Here is a 20,657-nt window from a genome sequence, read left to right as displayed (position 1 = left end):
TGAATATGATTTCACGTAATCTGTTCATCGGACCCGCAGAGGGTGGTACAGTCAACCTCAGCACGTCCGATGGACGGCCGCGCATGCGCACTGTGTCTTCTTAAGCGCATAGGAACATCTATTTATCCCTGCATCACGCCTACTCGCTCGCTCTCTCTCTAGATACATATATATATATATATATATATATATATATATAGGGAGCGAGGTGGATGGGCGCGGCGTTGATGGTCATACATGTGGGCAGCGTCTGTGTCTGGGAAGAGCGCAGTCGCACCTTTTCTTTGTCCGCTGCCCACATGCCCCCCCCCCCCCCCAAAAAAAAAAAAAGGGAGTGAGGGAGGGGGGAGGGCGAGTAACGAGCGGAAGGCGTGTGTGTGTGTGTGTGTGTGTGTGGCATCGCGGATGGCGCGGACGGCCGCAGATCATCGCTCGACACAGATGCGCTGCATCGAGGTGTTGGGGAAACGAGAGACGCAGACAGGGGAAGGCATACGATGAGCGCAACGAGCGGTGTAGTGCAGGTGTACACCCATGGACATGCACCGGCGAGGGGTGGGTGGGGCGAAAGAGGAAAGGGAAGGCATCGCGGTGCCAGCTTCAAACGCCTCATCGATCACACGTCCACCAACAAGGTGCACGCCCTTCCCCCTCCCCCCTCACGCTCGCAGGGGTCAGGCACGCAGCGAGACCGCCAGACGAGAGCGAGCCTATATTTGCTCCGGCAGCAGTTGGCGATGCCGCACCTTCGGTGTGTGTGCGCGTGTGCGCGCTTGATGTCATAGCTCGGTATCGAACACGACGCCGTTTCGAAGATGCGCTCCCTCCGTCTCTGATGCTCTCGCACCCCCTCCCAGGGCACGCACATGTGCGCGTATTATCTGCACTGGCGTGAAGGAAGGACGGGCGTGAGGGATCGCGTGCTCGAGTCGTCGTGTCGCATCGTCTGCTCACTTGTGTGCGCGTCGGATGTGCGTGTACTGCTTCCTTCATTCTTCTACAAAAACATGCGTCCAGGCGTGCCGCAGCAGGCCCCCTCCCTCCCACCCTCCCTCCCTTCTGTGCTTTCAGTTAGGTTTCTGTTCTGTTGCCTTCGACTTATTCGCGGCGGCGCGAGCAGACGGAAGCGGCGCGGCGGCAGAAAGGGAAGGTGAACCCGTCGATGCAGCTGCATTCACTTAAACGGAAGGGTGGGAGACAGTCGCCACGCGCCGCTCGCTCATCCGCCTCGCACGTCGCGCACGCGTAGGACTCGCTGCACACCTCTTCTTCTCCGTCGCATTCGCTGCGGCCCGTTCTTCAGCCTACCAGCGCTCTAAACCATACGCCAGGCGAGCGCGCCAAGCGCATAGGCATGCGTGCGCTGAGCGACACGCGCCCCCCCTACACACACGCGCGCGCCCTGAAAAGGGGTTCTTACTCTCGTGCCCGCATACGCATGCGGGCATGCACCTGCGTCCGGGTCTGACTGTCTGCCTGTGTGTTTGTGTGCTTCTCCAAGCTCGTTCAAGGATGCCGTGGATGCTGCTTGTCTCCGCGCCGATCCTTCGGCTCTCTGCCCTGCCCTCTGCGAATTATACGCCGCAGCCGCCTCTGCGCGGAGGACGCGCGCGCGGTTGGGTGGCGCAGCACCTCCCACGAAAAGAATCGACGGCGAAGCGTGCCGCTCCGCTTCCGTGCCTTTCCCCGTATGTTTTTCACACTCTCTCGAACTCCGCACCAGCCCTGCCCGGCGCATCGTCGATGTCGCTCACTCCTTCCCTACGCCTCCACCGCCCGACTTCAGCGCCACTGCTTGGGCGTGAGTGCCTCTCCTGCCAGTGGCGTACATGAGACATGGCACCAGGGGGGGGGGGCGGACGGTGGCCGCGCATATCGCCGTTCTTTGCCACCGCACCCCCCCCCCCCCATCCCCTCGCCTCGTCGGGCGCCACACATTCGTCGTCCAACCCTTCCTCCCTGCAGGAGGCAGTCACAGACAGGCAGAGAAGGACATATATATATATATATATATATAGTGATGATGGCACACAAGACGCAGCGCGATGCTACCGCGTTAACGCAACGTGATCAGCTACAGCGCTGTACGGTGCCGCCGCCGCCGCTATCGCAGCAGCAGCAGCAGCAGCATTTCCTTATTCGAAGCGGCATTCGTGACGATGCTGCACGTGAAGTCCTCGACGCCGCGTCCCTCCGTGGGGTGCCGCCATCACTGCCGTCGACAGCGGTGGAGCACAGCAACGAGCGCTTCATCCCGGACGTACCTGTCCTTGGCGTTGTCTCGCTGGCCGCAGCGAGGGGCGACTGTCTGACCGCCATCATCCACCACTCAGAGGCACCGAGAGCTGTAGCTCATCGTAAATCGAAAGCTGAAGCACGCGCTGCACCGCTTTATGACGGCGGGGGCAGTCGTCGCGATGGTGGCAGTGGCGACGATGTTGCTGCAATGACAGCAGAGATGAGACGCAGCGAGGGTGGAGACCCGCCGAACGACGAGGGACGGCTCCGACCATGGGCACGCTCGCAACTGCCTTGGATGAGTGACAACACGCTTTCGGGGTGGATGGAGACAGCAGAGCGTCTTGTGCCACCTGGTGGCCATGTATCGAGCATCTTCATGGCAAGCAACACCCTCGGCATCGGCATCGTGCCGATGACGTCCGGCTTCAGCACAACGGGCATCTGTCTTTCTGCCATTCTCATGGTTGTGTGCACGACGCTGGTTGTGTTCTCCTTCTACCTGATCGGCGTGACGTGCGAGCGCAGCCCGTATCGCTCGTGGGAGTCCGCGTGCCTTGACATCCTGTTCCCGAGAGCCGGCTACATTGTCGCTGGCGTGATGCTATTCATTGAGCTCGGCACGATGGTCGGCTTCGTGACAGCGGTGTCTGATCGTCTCATGCATTTTGTGCAGCCCAGCGCGCCAGCCGGTGCCTCTGGACCAAATACCGTCTCGGTGCCGCTGCACTGCGGCTTCGCGGTGCTCGTGTGACTGGTCGGCATGCTGCTGCTGTGCCTCCCTCGTCGCGTGGCATCGCTGCTCTACTTCTCAATTATCGGTGTGACACTCGTGGTCTGCTTTGTGCTCGCCGTCGTTGCACACTCGTCGATGGCTGGGCTGCCGCAAGTGCACGAGCTCAAGTACTTCGCCACCACCATCGACGCTGTGAAGGGTCTGACGCTGTTCATCTTTTCGATCCTTGGGCATGGCCTGTGCTTCCACCTGTTCGATGCGATGCGCCACCCGAGCGCGAGAGACCTGCTCCTTGACGCCTGTCGCAACATCTCTCTGATCGGCATGTTGTACTTCGTGGTGGGCTTCTTCGGCTACGTGGAGTTTGGGCTAGACATCAGTGGGTCGATCTTGAAGTACTACCACGTGTACAGCGATCCCATGATGCTGGCTGCGTCGTAGATGGGCATCCTGCTGAAGATCTGCGTCGCGTACGCGCTGAGCGGCCAGGCGTGCCGTCTGCCAATCTTCTACATCTTTAAAAAGAATATCGACTCCTGTCCCCCATCAACTGCACCTGGGAATCACGGTTCCGCTGCGCGTGGGCTCCTTGATCTTGGGCCTGCTCGTGCCGCACATCGACATCGTGCTCAACCTGCTTGGCAGCATATGCGGCGGTGTTCTTGCCTTCCTGCTGCCATCGTTTCTTGTGATGTACCTCGGCGGCTGGACGCTGCACCGCGTGGGGTGGGTCCGGATGGGGCTGACGTACGTGAACATCATTGCCGGCGTTCTCGCCATTGTCTTTGGCACAGCGGTGGCGATCGGCGACATGGTGAAGAGGTGCGGCTGAGCTGCGGCAGGAACGTACGAACGAGGTGTTGTGCGCGTAGCGGCTGACGAGGTAGTCCTCCTGGGTGCTTGTGGGATGTGAAGTACACCGGCAGATGCACGGAACGCACTGCGGAATTGGCGAGTGAGCGGCAGGCAAGGGGGGGGGCGGGGAGGCGCGGTCAGGGAGCCTGTTGCGTAGGAGAGAGGGCTGCTGCTCTCAGCTCCATGGATGTGTCTGTGCTGCTGCGCCATGGATGTGCTGGCCCTGAAGCAACGAGAGCGACAGCGGTAGCCGTGGCGTGCTCTTGCCTTCTCCCTGTCCCTCGCCATCCCAACCCCTGCAGCCACCAACACTTTACTAACGGGTAACGCCTTGCTAGTGGTGCGTGTGGTGTGTATCGTCCTGGCACCACCAGCCCGCCGTCGTCGTCGTCGTCGCGCGTCTCTCACCTCGGCTCGCCGTTGGCTATTGCGAGCTGGTGCGGCAGGGCGAAGCTGACAAGCTCGCGACATCGGCAGTGAGGGAGAGGCCGGCGCCAACTGCACGGATCACGGACTTGGGTACTGCCCTCAGACGCGAGGTCGATATCCGCATATCCGCTCCCCCTGAAAAAAAACTGCGGTGCACGATGCGACACGCCACGGCAAGGAGTGCTTGGCGACAGCCGTCCCACACCCGAGGAACACGGATGCTGAGCTCACGAGGCCGCAGGAGACCATCTTCACGCAGTCCCGCACAGGCACGTGCCCGTGCACTTTGGATCGCTGCAGCGGCGGGTGGCCGGGGGTGACAGCATGGAGTGTAGATGGTGTGCTGCCTATTACGCCGCCGGCATTGTGGCACCCACCCACCCACCCACCCCCGCCTGCTGCTTACGCCATGAGGGCGGCTGGCCCGGCGCTGTTCCCGGTATGGTACGCGGGATTCGCGGATCGCTTGAGGCTGACAGCACACCTCGACTCGCGCAATGATCTGACTGCGCGCATCTCACTCGCGCTGCGCGGGCGTCCCCCGACGGGGTGTCTGTGGCCCCTCCCCCCCCCCCCCCCCACACACACACACACACACACCCTCTTGCGCCCGTCGGTACGGCAGGCTGCGGGCTCTTTGTGCGCTGGCACCTGCCGATGCACGGGCCCCTTCCGCTAGACACACCCGCGCCGGTGAGAGGCGTGCGGGTTGGGGTGATGGTGGTGGTGTGCGCGCATGTGTGTATACTTTTCTAGCTTATTCCGTGGGTGGTGGTCTTTGGACATGTCGGATGCATGGAGGATACATCGGGGCCTGCGCACAACCCCCCCCCCCCCGTCTCCGTGGTGGTTGGAAGTGCTGCTCCGCCCTCTCCTGTGTTAGCGTATTTTTCGGAGCACCTAAAAGTGTGTCCGTTGAGGTTTCCTCTCCTTGTACGAGGATACACCTTCTTTGGCAAGGAGTGCGTCCGTCTGAGGGGGTGCGGTGAGGGAGAGGCGCTGATCACGCGCGTGCTCGGCTCTGGTCCAGCTTGTGGTTGTCAGCCGTCCATCTCCGTTCTTTCTCGGGGCGCACGGTTCTGGTGCGTGACGATGGCAAGTGCGTGCGCGTGGCAGTCAGCGCGCAAAGACGTTGCATTCTTAACGGCTGAGGCGGCACCCTCTGCTTGTTTCGTTTCTCTTCTCCTCCGCCCTCGGCCCAGTAGTGTGCCATGCGTGTCTCTCTCTCACGCCCCTCCCCTTTGGGAGACGAGATGCTCAGGCGCGCACCGCAGTGCAGGTGTCAGTGCACGTCTGCCACATGTGTGTGTGTGTGTGTGTGTCTGTGGGCGTGCTTGGTGCTACATCGCTTAGAGCTCTTTCTATCTGTCTTTGTGCTTTCGGCCGTCCACCGCTCCCTCCCCTCTCTCCCCTGGCTTGGTACGTCGTCTGGCCGAGCCACTCGTGACACCCTCACCGAGCGTCGCGCTCGGTCATCGACGCTTCTCGCGGGTCGCAGAAGCTGATGTGCCGTTCTTGACGTACATTAACGCACGCGCGGCACGGTGGCAGCGGCTGCTGCGGGCGAAGGGGCGTTGAGCGAGGATGGATGGACCCGCTGGCGACGATTTTGTGGAGAAGTAAGTTGGAGGGGAGAGGGGAGAGAGGGGGCGCGCGTGCAGCGTGCGTGAAAGGGTGATGGGGTTGCTGTGCACGCACACACACTCTTCGCATGCGTACACTCTTTCTCTTGCCCTCTCGAGCAGTCACGCTCCAGCGAGAACGAACAGCTGAGACGCGCCTCACCGCTGTCGAACTTGCCCTTCTCGCCTTCCCTCTTCCACCCCCCCCCCTGCTCACGCCATCACCACCGTGGCATTCGTGGAAGAGACGGCCGCGTTCACGTATGCGTGTGCATGTGCCCTTTATATGTGTGTGTGTGTGTGTGGGTGGGTGAGTGTCTGCAGGGGCTGGACGGATGCGGCTCCCTCACGAGCCTCTTCTCTGGTGACGCACACTTCTATGTCTGTCTGTCTGTCTCTCCGCCTTCCGGTGACCCCTTCCGCGCATCTTGGAGCTACACCACCCTATACTCCGCCACGCGCAGCTGCACACTTTCCAGTGCCGTGTTCCTCATGGTGCGTGTCGATCCAATATGCGCGGCCATACACTTCTCCCCGATTCTCGTGCTCCTCACCGTCCACTGCTCTAGCGGGCGCTGGCCAACGGATGCAGACTGCGCTGAGCGCGTGATGCGCTACGGCTTCAGCGTCGACCTCTTTACCGAGCGACCTGCTAGGGTGCTCACGCACCTGTTCGTGCACATCTCGTCGAAGCACTTTCTCAGCAACGTCTTCTCCTTCGCCGCGACTCTTGCTGAGTTCGGCGACGTGGCGGACACCGCCGCGGAGGGTGCGGTGGCTCGCCGGCGGGTTACTTCACGGGACGACGAGGAGCCGAGTGGGTCTAGAGGTGCTGCGGGGAGCTCTGCCGCCCAGAGAATGGTGTGGGAGATGCGCACCATTTTGGGGCAGCGTAGCCGCGTGCAGGCGTGCGTCCGCTCGGCCGGCGCGTTCGCCGTGTGGGCCGTCGGCGGTGCCACCGGTGGACTGTGCTGCCAGATGCTCTACAACAGCTTTAAGCTGGCGCTGCGTCGCCAGTGCGCTGCGCGGGCTGCTGCCGCTGTTGCCGATGCGAAGCGAAACACCACATGGGGCGCTGCTGATGGGTGCATCCTGACATCACTTAGCCGGGTCGCCGAAGCGCTCCGGCAGCGCGCGGAGGCGTGCAACAGCACCTTGGCCGTGTCGGCGCAGGAGGCAGTGAACAATGCGATGCTCATGTGTGGGGCGAGTGCGGGCATCTGCGCCCTCTCCGGGTTCAGCGCCGCCTATTACGGCCGGTCCATCACCGCGTTCTGCCTCGTGGTGCCGGAGGCTCTCTTGCTGACCAAGGACCTCATCAACCACTACATCGCACTGCTGGCGCCGGGCCTCGGCGCCACGGACTACGCGGCGGAGGCAGAGCGGCGTGCGCTGCAGTCGACGTGGCGCATAGTGATGCCTGTCCAGACCGTCGGCCACGCCGCACACGTGGGTGGCTTCGCGGTGGGTTTGGGCATGGGCTACTGCTGGCTGTGGGTGCGGAAGTGCCGGCGCCTGCGCCTCGCACAAAGCCGTCGCCGTGCCGCCCCGTGGCTGCCGAGGCCGGGCCTACAAACACACGTGTATGCACGCTCGCGTTTCTAGGTCGGCGGGTGCCGAGGCTCTCCGCCCTCCCCACCACCAGCTCCCGCTTCGTCGCCGTCTAGACGGGTGTGTAGTGCACCCTGGGCGTACACACTTCAACCGTTTCTCCGTGCTCCCCCCTACCCTCCTCCTCGCCCTCCTCCTCGCCCTCCGGCGGCGGTGGTCGGCTCTCCGTCCCTGCCGACTTGTGCCTCTGCGGCGGAGGGCGGCGACGCGCCCTGCGGAGACGTCGAGGGAAGAGAGAACCACCACGACATGGGACACCCTTCACGAAGAAGTCGGCACCCCACCCCCCCCTCTCTTCCCCAAAACACTCCTTTGTGTGTTGTCGTCGGTGCTGTCGGCATGTGATTACGTGTGCCGACGTCGTCCGCACACCCGCACAGTTGCCGGCCTCCCTCCCTTCCCTCCCTCCCCTCTCACCTCTGCCTTCTCCATGCGGCGTATCTGCTCTGCGCAACGTCGTCACTGTCGTGCCACCGCTTCTCTGCCCTTCTCCTCCTTTTCGCCTGCTTCGCTCGACACACACACACACACACACACACACACGCATCGATTTGGGTGCCGCCGCTGATCCCCGGCGTGCTCGCCGTGGCGAACTCGACTCACTGACAACACACAGACCAGCAGAAGCCGCGAATACCGGTGCTCGAGCGCTGCGCAGCTCCGCAGGTGGTGCTCCACCCGGTGGATCGACAGCGCATTGCGTTGGGTAAGTCTGTGTCGTTGTCTTCTCTCCCCCTTTCCTCCTCATCACGATCACGATGTCCGCCTCTGCGGCCGACAGCGATCACACAGCGAAGGTGACTCGTGTGTTATGCACGTACACAACCGTCTTCGACAGCAAGGTGTCTCGCTACTACGCCGTAGCTCCGACGAATCCATACCACAAGCTGCTTAGCACCCCACTGCGCGCTGATGCGGAACGGATAATCGCCGAAAACGGCGGCGGGGGGTGCGTGCTGCGATGCTGGAGCGGCTCCCGGTGGTACTGGCGCAGTTCACCGCAGCGACTATAACGTTGCGGAGTATCCGCCGCTTGGGACGGGAGGGGGGGGAGGAGGACGCCGCCGAAACGGCGGCGTCCTCCAGTCTGCCGCTGTGCGTGTGCGTGGGGAACGTAACCATTACCGATGTTCGGAAACTCTTTTACGCGAACCCGGAGCTGCTTGGGGGTTAGCTTCCAAGTATGCATTTCGTTCCGCGAGTCGGCGTTGACGGCCGCGCTCGCAGCACCGGTCGGCGCTACACGGGTAGCGGGCAAGTCAGCGCAGGTGTCTGTGGCGGCACACGATGCTGCCGTCGCAACTGCTGCGGATCCCCGTCCCGGTGTTTCCAGCCACCTTGCCCCTGAGACTTGCAACCATGGTTCGACCTTGGCGCTGTCGAGGACTGACGGCAACCGAGCGACAGAAGGCCCAGGAACGCGTGAAACACGCGATATGATGAGCTCGAGTGCCGCTGGCAGGCGTCGGGCACGCGGACTTACTGCGGTGGCCGCCACACTGAGCTCATATACGTCGTCCGTTGCTGCCGACCTTACCGCTCGGCAACCCGCCCAACCCTTTCTGTGGAGTCTGCAGAGGGATGACACCTTTCCAAGCGTACGGCAGGCCCTGCTGAAGGTGCTAACACGCAAGGACTACTTGAGCGCGTACAGGCACGAGGTGTGTGTGTGTGTGTTCGCCCACTTGACGCTGAGCGGTCTATCAAGGATTTTGTTCATGAAGCTGCCGTCTTCGTCGTCCAAGTCTTCCACGACGCAGGCACGCACCGCGTCGGGAGAAGTCGCCAGCACTGGTGTAGCTCTGGATTTGGCAGGCGCACCAGCCATGGGAGCTGCACAGCGCCACGCTCGCAGCACGACAGGGATTCTAGCAGCCTCAGAGACGGATGGTGCGGATTCCTGTGACATCCTCGTAGCGTCGGCAACCTCGCGGATCCCGCCACGTCGAGGGGCGAACCTGTCCACTCCCATGACGACCGATGGCAGGGCGTCGTATCCGACACCGTACTCGTGGAAGCAGCACAGAGCGCCTACCACTTCATGCTTTCCTCCGAGTGCGCGAACACTACTTGCATCGCCGGCGCTGTGTGCGTCACGGTGGTGATCGTCCTCGTTGACTGTGAGCTTCTCGCGTACGTGCATCAGCTCTGTCGCCGGCGACGCGAGAGGCGTGCGGACAAGCGGAGGCTGCTGCAACACGAGTTGCGGTTGAGTGGTGCGCTGGAAGGGATGGGTATGATTTTTTTTTTGTTTTACGTAGGCGCATAGACACACGCACACACAGACATCCCGACACACACACACAGGAGGTGTTTCTCATGATCTTCATCCGACGCACTTGCGTCAGATGCGTGGGTAGACCTCCATGTGCAAGTCCCCCTTTCTGCGCGCCCTCTGCCTCTTCCAGCTACGGGATGCCCGTGACCCCCCCCCCCCCTCCTCCTATTTTTTTCGTTTGTCGGAATATCTGGTTATGTGCATACGTGTGACTGTCGTGGCGCTGCCGCGACTCTCCCTCTGCCTGTCTGTGCGTGCGTGTGTTTTATGGACTCCTACCCTTCCACGTGCGCGCTGGGCATCAAGACACGGCGGGCGCTCTCCGTCGCTTCCCTCTCCTCACCTCGTCCGCGCTGGTGGCGCACGCACAGCGGTGATGCACCACACGATGCAGGGGGAGGGGGCGAGAAGGCCGAGTGCAGCAGGAGCAGGTGCCGTTTACTGCGATTGGTAACCAACTATATGCGTGCATGCAGGCTTTGTGTTGCGTGTCGCGTGTCCTCCTGCCCGAAGGGCACGCGCATCCGCAGCTGGACATGGCAGCCCACGGACGAACAGCAACTGTGACACCAGCGAAGAGAAAGGGGACATGTCCGTGAATCTTGCTCACGAGCGGGTCGACGTCAACGACGGCTGAGTGCGCGTGTAGCGGTGTGCGTGTGTGTCTTCGCCTACGTGTCTGTGCGGCCGCGTAGGCGACGTTGTACGATGATGGTCATGTGAGGCTGCTCTTTCAATCCGCGATGCGCGACGCCTGCGCCACACCCACCCACCTATGCTCGACTCATCGACATCCCTACTTCGCGACGCCGTCGTCGACTCTTCATCGTCATCGACGTGGCTCTCTTTCGCCTAAACCCCTCTTCCTCATGCGCGTCTGCGGCAACGCGGTTCAGTCCCGCTCACTGGCGACACGCACACCCACGCGCACGGAAACATCGCCCACGCGTGCCTTCTCGACTCCAACGTCTCAACGCTTGTGCGAGTACGTGCAACCCTCCTCCCTCTGCGCGACTTCTCTGCTCGAACACTACGCCTCGTTTCGTTTAGCCCGGCCTTGGTTTCGCTTCTGTGCGTCATCCGGCCTGCACGCAACACCGACAACTCCCACGCCGGTTTCCGTTGGCTCTCAACGTTGCCCAACGGCAGGGATAAGCAATGCCGATGCGTAAGTAAGGACGCCATCACCGCAGAAACAGCACGCTGACGTAAAACAAAACCAGCGAACGAACAAAAAGGGGAAGGGGGCTGCATCCACAACGCTGCCGCGGCACGCGACGCATGTGCACTCGTTGTCAGCACTGCAAAATTTCTATCACCCTTCTCTCCGTCTTTACTCGTCTCTCTCTCTCTCTCTCTCTGTGTGTGTGTGTGTGTGTGTGCGTGTGTGTGTGTGTGACGGCCTTGTGTTCCCCCCTCCCCCTCTTCTGACCCCCCTCGAATCCTTCATCACACACCCCCTCGCCGAGACTTTTTCCCACAACGTGCGGCTCTTCCTTCTCTTCTTTCTCTGCCGCACGTGGGCTCTGTCGGGAGCGCAGCTCGGCTGTCGTGTGGGTGTCCAGGCTGTGCCCCGCTTGCTGGGTTTCGGCTCTACGAGTGCGAGGGAGCGCTATGGGGGTGGCGTCGGTGAAGCGTCGGGGTGGCTTCCGCCGCGATGAGGATCGTCGACTGCGACTGTCGCGCCGATGTGGGGCTACGGTGGCTGTGGTGATGGTCTTCCTGCGTCTCCTCAGTGGCACGAGCCCAGTCGCACACGCCTTCAACGTCTGCGCGGACATCAGCCGCTGTAGCGAGTGTGTCTTCGACCAAACCGATGGGCTCATGCCACCGCCGCTGATGTGCGGCTGGTGCGAGAGCACGCAGACGTGCAAGGAGATAAACAGCACGGTGCTGTCCTACTACCGAACCACCCTCGCTACCGGCGGCGCTGGCGACGCAGAGGTGGAGCACACCCCAGATGAAGTAGCCGCGTTCCGTGAGCAGTTCTGCGAGGATTTTCGCGAGCGCAACTTCAACGCGGTGTGCCCCGACATGTTCTGCGCCGCCTCGAAGACGACGAACAATATCTACATCTGCCGTGCGCCGTCTATCGCTGCGCTTGTGCTCGGCTGCATCTTGTTTGTTCTCTCCATCCTCCTGTACACGTGGATGCAGACCATCCACCAGCTGCCATGGAAGTACGAGCCGTTCCTGTCCGACCTCCTCGCCGGTCGGCACAGGCCCCCTGACCCGGCAGGCGACGACGGCGACACCGAGGCTATCGTCGACGACTGCCGCGACACGGCCGCGGTGCCACACATCACTCTGCCGTCCGCAGTGCAGAGAGGGCACAGCGCCGCCTCGCCGTTTCTCGATCGCGACGGCGGCACCGAGGATTTCGGAGAGCGCGGCAGTGATGACGGTGATGGGGGGGTATCATCAAGCTCGACCGCGCAGCGGCAGCAGCAGCAGCAGCAGCAGGGGCAGCATGCCCTTCTCCATCGCGCCGCGTCTATCGTGACGACGACAGCGGCAACCGGCTACTGCCCCATCTGCCGATGCCGCCATCCCGTCCCTCTCGGCCCGGGCAACGTCTGTTTTTGGTGCAACGTCGCCCGCTTCGCCTTCGTGCCCGTCTCTCTGGTCCTCCTCAGCTCGTCCATCGTCATTGTCCTCAGCTTCGCCGTGTCGCTGAAGCCGTGGTTCGCGGACGCTTACTTTGCCGAGGTGCTCGTCGTGGCGTACCTTTCCTTCGGCGGCTTCGTCTGGTATGTTGTGCGTCACCATCGCCGCGCGCCGCTCTTCTACGTCGAGACGGAGGAGGAGCGCGAGGCGAATGAGGAGGTGTGGCCCGCCGCGCGGCACCGACGGCCCACCTCGCGGTTGCCGTCGGCAGCCGCCGGCGCCGCGTCCATCACTGGTAGCGCATCCGAGGTGGAAAGGGAGAGCATGCCTTCGCCACTGCACTCGCGGAACGCGAAACTGCAGCTCTTGAACGACGCGCGACGCAACATGGCCAGCACCACATACCTGAGATTGGCACTCCGGCTGCGTGGACGGTCGTTGCTCGACCAGATCCCGGAGCTGAAGAAGTACCGTGCGCAAATTGCATCGATGCACCTCGCACCAGCCACCCTGACGAGGGTTGGCGGTGCTTTGTCGGCGATGTGCACACCCATGACTGCCGCCATGGCGGGCTCTGGCGCGTACGGCGGAGATGCGGGCACTACAGTGGTCACAACAGCCACCGCCGCTGCCACCAGCGCTGTGGCTGCTGCGGGCGCCCCCATGACACCCGTGACGAGGGCCGACGTGGATGCCACCGCGGCAACGCCTACGGCGTCTATGCCGTCGTGCTTGTCCTTACCATTGCAGCGGACGCGTCTGCCGCAGCACCCAACGCCGCTGCCGTCAGCAGTTGCGGCTGCGGCCGTGGGGAGCACCGACACGGCGGGTGTCATGGCAGCGTCCGCGTTCTCTTTCGATGCCCAAACATCTCCGGCTGCAGCTGCGGCTACTGGATCCGCTTCGGCGACCGTTGCGACGAGTGCAGCGGCCGCTACGCCGATGCCGCTCGCGACGACGCTGCCCGATAGAGTGGCTCGTCAGAAGCGGGCCGAGACGGCGCAGCTGCTTAACTCCGACTTTCTCTCTCCGCAGTACCGCAAGGCTCTCAAGGCGACCCTCTTCAGGGATGAGCTCATCACGTGGTACTCCGAGCCGCGGCTGCGCAGCGTGCTGATGGAGAACAAGTGGCTACTGCTGGACTTGCTCGCGGGCCTCCTCTTTGGCATCTGGATGCTGATGCTGTCCTCGGTGAGCGACAAGACCTTCGCTATTGTGAGACTGAGCGGCTCAACGGCCGTGGCGGCGTGCGGCCTGGTCGTTGTGCTTGGCTTTGCGCTGCTGCTCGTCGTGGTCGTCCGCAGCTGCGGGCGGCTCTACGTGCTCACGGACGAGCGGCTTATCACAGTGTACGAGAGCATCATCGAGCCGGTGGTGACCGCGACAGACCTGAGTAGCGTCCGCTTCGCCGCCCTGTACGGCTACCACGGCATCTGGGCCCGCGAGCCGGTGCTCGACTTCTCCTGGGAGGTCCCTGCGACAGAACGCAAGATGCCGGCCATCAAGAGCCACAAGTTCTCGGGCATCACGGATCTGCACGAGTTTCTGTACTACTTCCGCATGATGGCGCCGCAGACGCCATTCCACCTGCAGCAGATTTCGGAGTCGACGCGACAGGACCGCGCCGAGTGGCGCATGCACGTCATCCTGTGCATCGGCTTGTTTGTTGCACTGCCCATCATCACGGTGTACCCGCATGCGGTGCCGGACTTCCTCGCTGCCTACCTCTACGTGGTGGCGCTGCTGCTCATCGGCTCGACGCTGCTGCGCGGACTGCGGGCACAGCAGATGACATGTGCGCCGCTGAACATCGCCGCGTCGTGGGCGCCGGCACCGGCGCGGAATGAGGTGGACGGCGCAGAGCCGTTGCAGCCGCTGCCGCCGTCGGTGGTGACGCATGCACCGGACGGGTGCTCAGCGCCCAAGACAACGGCGTCCAGCTTTGGGGGCCACGGAGGGTCGCAGGAGCTCGGCACAGCGTCAGTGTCGCCGATATCCGTGCCGATGTGAGGCCCGAGCGGCAGACGTGACCCCGCCTTTGTGTGGCCGGGCACCGCTGGCAGTGACGCGACGGCCACTGCATCTATGGCGCACGTATGCCGGAACGCCTCGCGTCCGCCGTAGCCGCCGATGCCATCGTTGACGCCACGGGTGGCTGACTTCGCGAGTTGTGCCGGGGGCGGCGCTAGGCTCGCGGGGACCGTGGCCAGCATAACGGCGTCCTGCCCTTGGCCTATCACCGGGAAGGGCGGCAAGGCGAAGCTGCTGGGGGGGGGCACAACAACCATCGCGGAGGGTTGTGGAGGGGCGGACGCAGGATGGGGTGCTTGGCTGTTTCGTGGCTCGATGCACGCCTTGGAAGTTGACTTCCTCGTCTCCACTACTCGCTGGCGCCGGAGCTGCGCCGTTGTCTGCAACCCCCGGCAGCCGGATGCGGGCTACGTCGGGATCGGTCAGCACCAGTCCAGCGAACTCACCTGCGACGGCAGCAGGTACACCATCCACGGATGGTGTGCACGGGCCACCTACACCTGCCCCCACCCCACCATCGCTGGTTCCGACAGACAGAGCCGTGGCGGCTGTGAGAGTCGGACCCAGTGCCCGCTCGCGCGGTTTACGCATCGCGGCACTGGCGCACGGCGGCGGCGGGGGAGGGGGGGGCGGTCTGCTGGCTCGCGTGTGCGCGTTGGCCGCTGGCATGGCTCTCTGTTGCCTCCACACCACACTCCACGCCCCTCCTCCGCTGTGGCGGAGTGGTCTGGTCGGCCACCACCGTCGGCCAGCCACTTCTCTGTCCGTGAACGGGTACTCTCCTCACGCTAGTAGGACAGTCGCGAGGTCGAATCCCCGCGGCGGCGGCCGCCGCCCCGCTTGTTCTGTGTTTCTGTGGCTGTCGTTTGAGGGCTTCCCGCCTCACTGTCGCCGCCGGCCTTCTCCCTTCGCATGCCATTCTTTCTATGCTGCCGCCCATGCGACTGCCCCACCTCTTTCCTTCCGCCCTCGCATGCAGTTGTGGCAAGAGAGCTCACATCCGCCGAAGCGCAGCAGCAGCATTGCCTTGCTCACGGATAGGGCTCGTAGGCATGCCCTCGCCTCACATCCTCGCCGCCGAACGCGAGCCGCAGAGGCAGGCACGAGTGCGCATCATTGTGTGCTTCCATAGACATGTACGCATACCTTAAGCTGCGTTCGTGTTTTCGCATGACGGAGGCGCGCGCGCTGAAGCGAGTCGGGGCGACGCGGAGAGCAGCGGAACGTCCACCCCTCCCTCCCACAAAGACGTGCAAGCGACAGCGCAGCTGGTTTTCGGCGACGCGGGAGGACATGATGGCGGGATGAAGGGGGTTTTGTGTGTGCGAGTGTGGGGTTTGGGGAAGGGGGAGGGGAAGTCGCTGCTGTGTTTTGCTTTTCGTTCCTCATCGACCCCATGTGCCTCTCCATCCTTGAGGTGGGCAGGACGGCACCTTCCCGCCGCCGCCCCCCTTCGCGTGAGGTCTACTCGTTCGCATCTCGCTGAGGACGTTATCCTTACCGCGGCGATGAAGCGCACCCGATGGGTGCGCACCTAGACATCGCCTGCACTTCATCGGCGTACGTGCTGGTGCTTGCATCTCCGTCTCTCGTATCGGCGAGAGGTTGAACCACTGCTGATGATATGTCTCATGTGTGTGCTTGTGTGGAGGTGGAGATGAAGGTGCTCGTGTGCGCGTTCACGGGCGTGCTGGAAGGTCTCATGGGCAGAGGGTTGCTCTTCTTGTTTAGGTTTTGTTTCGGACCGCCGGTAATACGAGGGGGGGGTGCGTGGGGAAGGCCCTTCACGTTGCACTACACTTTTCTCTCTCTGTGTGTGCTGCTGCTGCTGCTGCTGCTGTTGCCGTGTCCTTCATTGTCAGGGCGTGGGGTGGGTGCTGCCCGTGTGCTTGTCTGCCTCTGCGGTAGACGGGGCACTTATTCTCTTTCTTAGGGGCGCATCGTTGCGTGTCGCGCCGGCGTGCGTTGTGCGACGCGTGCTGGGCCACGCAGCGATAAGGCTCGCTTCTAACGATGTCTTCCTAAAGGTAACCCGCCTGAGCAACAACAACAGCACATGGCAATCGAAAAGCACGACGGGACAGAGAAGGGGGCGGAGGGGGGGAGGGGGGGGCCCACCGCATGCTGCACCCGACACATGTGTGCGACGGGTGTTCGCGTAAGGTGAGGCGAGACACGTAAAACAACCCACATGGTTGTGCTGTGCGTGTGGGCGCTCTGTTCTCTCCTGCTCTTCGCCACGCGCGCACACCCGCGCGCGCAGATCGAGGAGGATGGCGGGCAAGAGAGGCGGAGACGAAAGGAGGGCGGGGGATGGCGTGCGCGCTCGCGCTCGCGAGAAGTCGCGTACGCTCTACACGCCTTTGCTTGCCTTACACGTCTTCCCTCTTCTTGGATGCCTATTACATTCTCCGCTGCTCTCCGTTTGTGCCCTTCCGTGTTGCACTCTCTTACACACACACACACACACACACACACACACACACTTGCAAAGGGAGATCAATGCTGCCGATCCGACGCTCTTCGCGTCCCTCGCTGACGTCGCTGCCCGTGTGCGGCCGGTGGCGCCACGTTGTGCACCCGGTTCGTTCGGCATTCATGCACACCGCCGTCCTTCGACAACTCAGCACACCATCGACTCGTCCCTCTGGCACCGCAAACGGCGGCTTCGGCAGTAGCGGTGTCCGTGACGGCAGTGCACCAGCTCCTCCTAGCAGAGGTGACGGTGCTGCGACAGCGCCGCAGCAGCGGTCGTCGCACGGCGTGAGCTCCGAGCTCTGCTTCTACGAGACGTTTATCTTGTCCGATGTCGACGTGCATCTTGCCCTCCTCGAGGAGGCGCACTACAAACACGGCGTGTGGCTCAACGTGCCACCGCAGCTCGCGCCCTCCTTCCCGAACGTCGGCCCGCCCGCCGTGCCGGAGCCCATCTACCCATCGGCACAGCGGGAGCGACTAGCGGCGATGACGGCAGTGCAGAACAAGCGCGGCCGAGGCGCCAGCGGCGGCGGCAGCACGACGGATGCGGAGCTCATAGTGGAGCCGTCGTGCCTTGCCTACCGCCCCACCCACGACCCGCCGCCCTTCTCCACGACCGGCACGCGCTCGCTAAGGATTCCAGAGCAAAGGCGGGCGGCAGCAGAAGCAGCCGCCCCGGGCGCAAGCGACGCCGTCCCCCGTGTGCCTCCGTCTGCACCGTTTTCCGTGACAGCGTCAACGGGAGAGGCGAGCTTCGCGGAAGGCACCACCACTACTACAAGCAGCATGCGTGCGGAAGTACAGACAGTTGCCGTACGCATGCCGGTGGTCCCGTCAATGCTGTACCACTGCAGTGCGTGCAGTCGCCCGTTTAGGCGACGCGAGGCCGCAGAGGAGCACGTGCAGCAGCGCCACGAGCCGCGCGGCAACTGCAGCGGCGTCAGCGCCGCTGCAGTTGTGGTGGAGGGTCCGGGGCCTGGTGAGATTATCGGATACGAGGAGAAGGCCGTCGTCGTGGCGGCCACCACGACGGCCACCAGGACGGCCGCTGCTGCCCGCGTGACAAGTTCTTTGCCAATGAAAGCAGCAGCGAAGGCGAAGGGGGTGGAGGCGAGCGCTGAAGTCGCGACCGCCAAGGGCGTCGCCTGCGCCTCGAGCACTGTCAAGCCCTCCGCCTTTGATCTCGCTGCTAGCTACCGCGCGACACCACGAGTTGACCGCCCGTCGGACGATCTTATCGACGAACTCCTCGATGCCGTCTGGGACGACGTGGCGCTGGCGCGAGATGACATCGTGAAGCCGTCTGACCTTCCCACAACACGAGCCGACCGTTTGCAACACCCGAAGCGGCGTTACGACAGCTGCCAAGGGCGCTGTTTCATCCCCAGTGTGCTCATCGTGGAGGGCGTCGCCGACAACCGCGCTGAGCTGGAGGCGGCGGTGGAGCGGGCCGCTGTGCGAGCCACGCCAGATGGCGCCGCGCCAGGCATCAAGCGTCGGCCTTCGTCTCTGTTTTCGGTGTTTTCGCCATCCACGATGGCCCCCCGGCTGCTCCCAACGCAGCGGCGCAACGCCGATGGCACGCTCGGTGCTGGCGGCGCCGATGCCGCGGCCGCCGGCGGCGGCATCGGCGGTGGGACTCTTGGGGCGGCACCGACGGCGCAGGAGTTGTCTGTAGCGGAGCTCAGCCGCCACTACCCGAACCCGTTCGGCGACAGCCCAAACGCTGTGCTGATGGAGTTGGAAAAGGAGCCGATCAACCCCTTCATCGACCTCGAGGGTCAGGCGGCTGAGGTGGCCGCCGCGGCGCAGTCGGGTGCGGCAGACGGTAGCACCGCTGACGACGCTGTCTCTTCCCCGGCCACGAAGGAGATGGAGTGGCTGTCGCGGTGGGCAGCGAGGCCGTACGCGTGTCCGCTGTGCCAGCGACGCGCCTTGCCAGACTTGATGAAAATCATGGCGCCGCTGCTGCCCCCGTCATTGGTAGCAGGCAGCGAGGCAGCCACCTCCGCGGCGCCGACTGCCGGTGTATACGGTGACGTTCAAGGAGCCAGCCCACATCCGAGGTCTGGTACGAAGGGGGCCGCTTCTACTGCTGCAGGGGAAACGTCGGCCGCGACTGCAGGCGCCTCCACGTCGAGGCCAGTAGAGGGTGTGCCCCCCTCAGGCTCCCTCGAGGACGAACCCTTGGTTGCGGATGTTGAGGCGTGGAGCTGGTACGCCGAGCGGGTGCCGCGCTTCCGACTACTGGACTCCCTCGAAGACCACTTGCAGTCGAAGCACGCCGGCTACTGTGGCGGGGATGACGAGGCAGCGGCTGCACTCGACGATGACGATGGCTGCACTGGCAGAGACGGGGGCGACACCCTCTCCGAGGCGGACTGGCAGTTCCTCTACCGCGTTGCCAGGCACCAACAGCTGCTAGCGCGAGCCGAGTTGCTGGCGGTGCAGCAGGCGTACCGCGTCATGTGCCCCAAGCGGCACAGCACCGCTGCGGAGTCCTTTAGCTCCATTGAGAGCGACGGCGCCGACCTCCCAAATCATGTCGGCGGCGATGCCGGCAAGGACGGTGCCGCGAACGCGGCGATTCACGGCGCGGTGGGTGGCGCATCGGCGGGTGGGTCGCCCACGTCGGGGTCCGCCATCGGTGCCACGACTGCCGATGGCACCGATGCCCCTCAGGTGCACGTGCGATCGGCTGTGAACACGGTGCTGATCGGCACGGTGCGGGATGTGCAGGAGGGCTTCCTTGGCGCGACCCGCATTCTGCAGTACGTTCTGGCAGTGCGGAACACCTCTGCGGAGTCGTTGGGCTCTGCATCCGCAGACGCGATGGGGAGCCACGTGGACGCCGGCAACGGAGAGGACGAAGGCGCAGGCGTGGACGAGGACCTGATCGTTGTGCGCTGTGTCGGCGACCTCGTCCCTGTCGCGCTGCTGAAGCAGCAGGCCCGTTTGGGCTCCACCATTTTCGTTGCCGGGTCGCTGCGTCTGAATCGCAACGTCGACACGGTGTCGCGACGGTCGCATGCGTACCCGTATGTGCAGGTGGTGCCGCCCCTTGGCTGCGTGCGTGTCTTGGAGGCGTAGCATGGCGTTGCTTATCGACGTGTTTGAGGATGTACATGTTGCCTCTCTCCCCTCCCCCTCTGTCGAAGTTCTTCTCTCAGCCCCTCTCCGCCCTCCCTTCTTTTCGGCCTCGATTCCCTGTTGTGCCGCTGCTGCTCGTGCTCGTGCTCGTGCTGAGTCGTGTGGATGCCGGTCTTGATGGGGACGGCTGTCGCTGAGTGCACGCCAATGGAACAGATGTGTTTCGCGTCCCTTCCGTCGTGCATGCGTTCTCCTCCTCCGCCTTCCCCCTGTCGATGGTGGCGTGCGAGTTTCTGTGCTCATGTTAGTTGCTCGTGTGCACGTGCCTGGCCTCGCTGATCATCATGGCGGCGTTGATCAGTTGTGAAGGTGGGCCCGCTAAGGCTCGAATGATAAGAACGCGCTGCATTGGAAGGCACGCCGGACGGCACACGAGCACGTGCCAAGTGCGTGAAGAGGGAGCAGGCGCCGACCTCGGCGTTGCCGTGTCTTCTCGTCTCGTCTCTCTCTCTCTCTCGTGAATACCCTTCTCCCCCCTTCACACGCACGCGCGCACACACACACACACACACATATATATATAAGTTCGGAACACCGTTGCACGCGTAAAGGTCGAGGAGAGATTGTTGCCGTGGCGCTTGACGCCACGTATGCGCAGGCGTGTGCGTGCGCAGACCTCATT

General features: G+C 63.4%; 3 protein-coding genes, 1 non-coding gene and 1 pseudogene across 4 annotated transcripts, besides 1 other annotated feature; all 5 read left to right on the top strand.

Annotated features, from left to right (window-relative positions):
• Positions 1–1,690: 1,690 nt before the first annotated feature.
• AAT18 lies at positions 1,691–3,806 on the top strand (annotated as a pseudogene).
• Positions 1,691–3,806: a sequence feature.
• Positions 3,807–6,372: 2,566 nt separating this feature from the next.
• Positions 6,373–7,485, top strand: LMJF_02_0430 (putative serine peptidase, Clan S-, family S54; the record flags this gene model as incomplete). Its single annotated transcript, XM_003721601.1, has 1 exon — positions 6,373–7,485. One exon carries the CDS (start codon positions 6,373–6,375, stop codon positions 7,483–7,485), a length of 1,113 nt encoding a protein of 370 aa, XP_003721649.1.
• A 1,133-nt stretch (positions 7,486–8,618) lies between these two features.
• LMJF_02_ncRNA1 lies at positions 8,619–9,596 on the top strand. Its single transcript, XR_002460057.1, has one exon. It is a non-coding gene (non-coding RNA).
• A 1,787-nt stretch (positions 9,597–11,383) lies between these two features.
• LMJF_02_0420 (conserved hypothetical protein) lies at positions 11,384–14,386 on the top strand (the record flags this gene model as incomplete). Its single annotated transcript, XM_003721600.1, has 1 exon — positions 11,384–14,386. The coding sequence occupies one exon, from the start codon at positions 11,384–11,386 to the stop codon at positions 14,384–14,386; it is 3,003 nt and encodes a 1,000-aa protein (XP_003721648.1).
• A 2,619-nt stretch (positions 14,387–17,005) lies between these two features.
• LMJF_02_0410 (putative RNA-editing complex protein MP81) lies at positions 17,006–19,975 on the top strand (the record flags this gene model as incomplete). Its single annotated transcript, XM_003721599.1, has 1 exon — positions 17,006–19,975. One exon carries the CDS (start codon positions 17,006–17,008, stop codon positions 19,973–19,975), a length of 2,970 nt encoding a protein of 989 aa, XP_003721647.1.
• Positions 19,976–20,657: the final 682 nt, after the last annotated feature.

Source organism: Leishmania major, chromosome 2 (assembly GCF_000002725.2).
Source record: "Leishmania major strain Friedlin complete genome, chromosome 2".
Lineage (NCBI taxonomy): Eukaryota > Euglenozoa > Kinetoplastea > Trypanosomatida > Trypanosomatidae > Leishmania > Leishmania major.
Note: the sequence above shows the minus strand (reverse complement) of the source record. Positions and strands in the feature narration are given on the sequence as shown.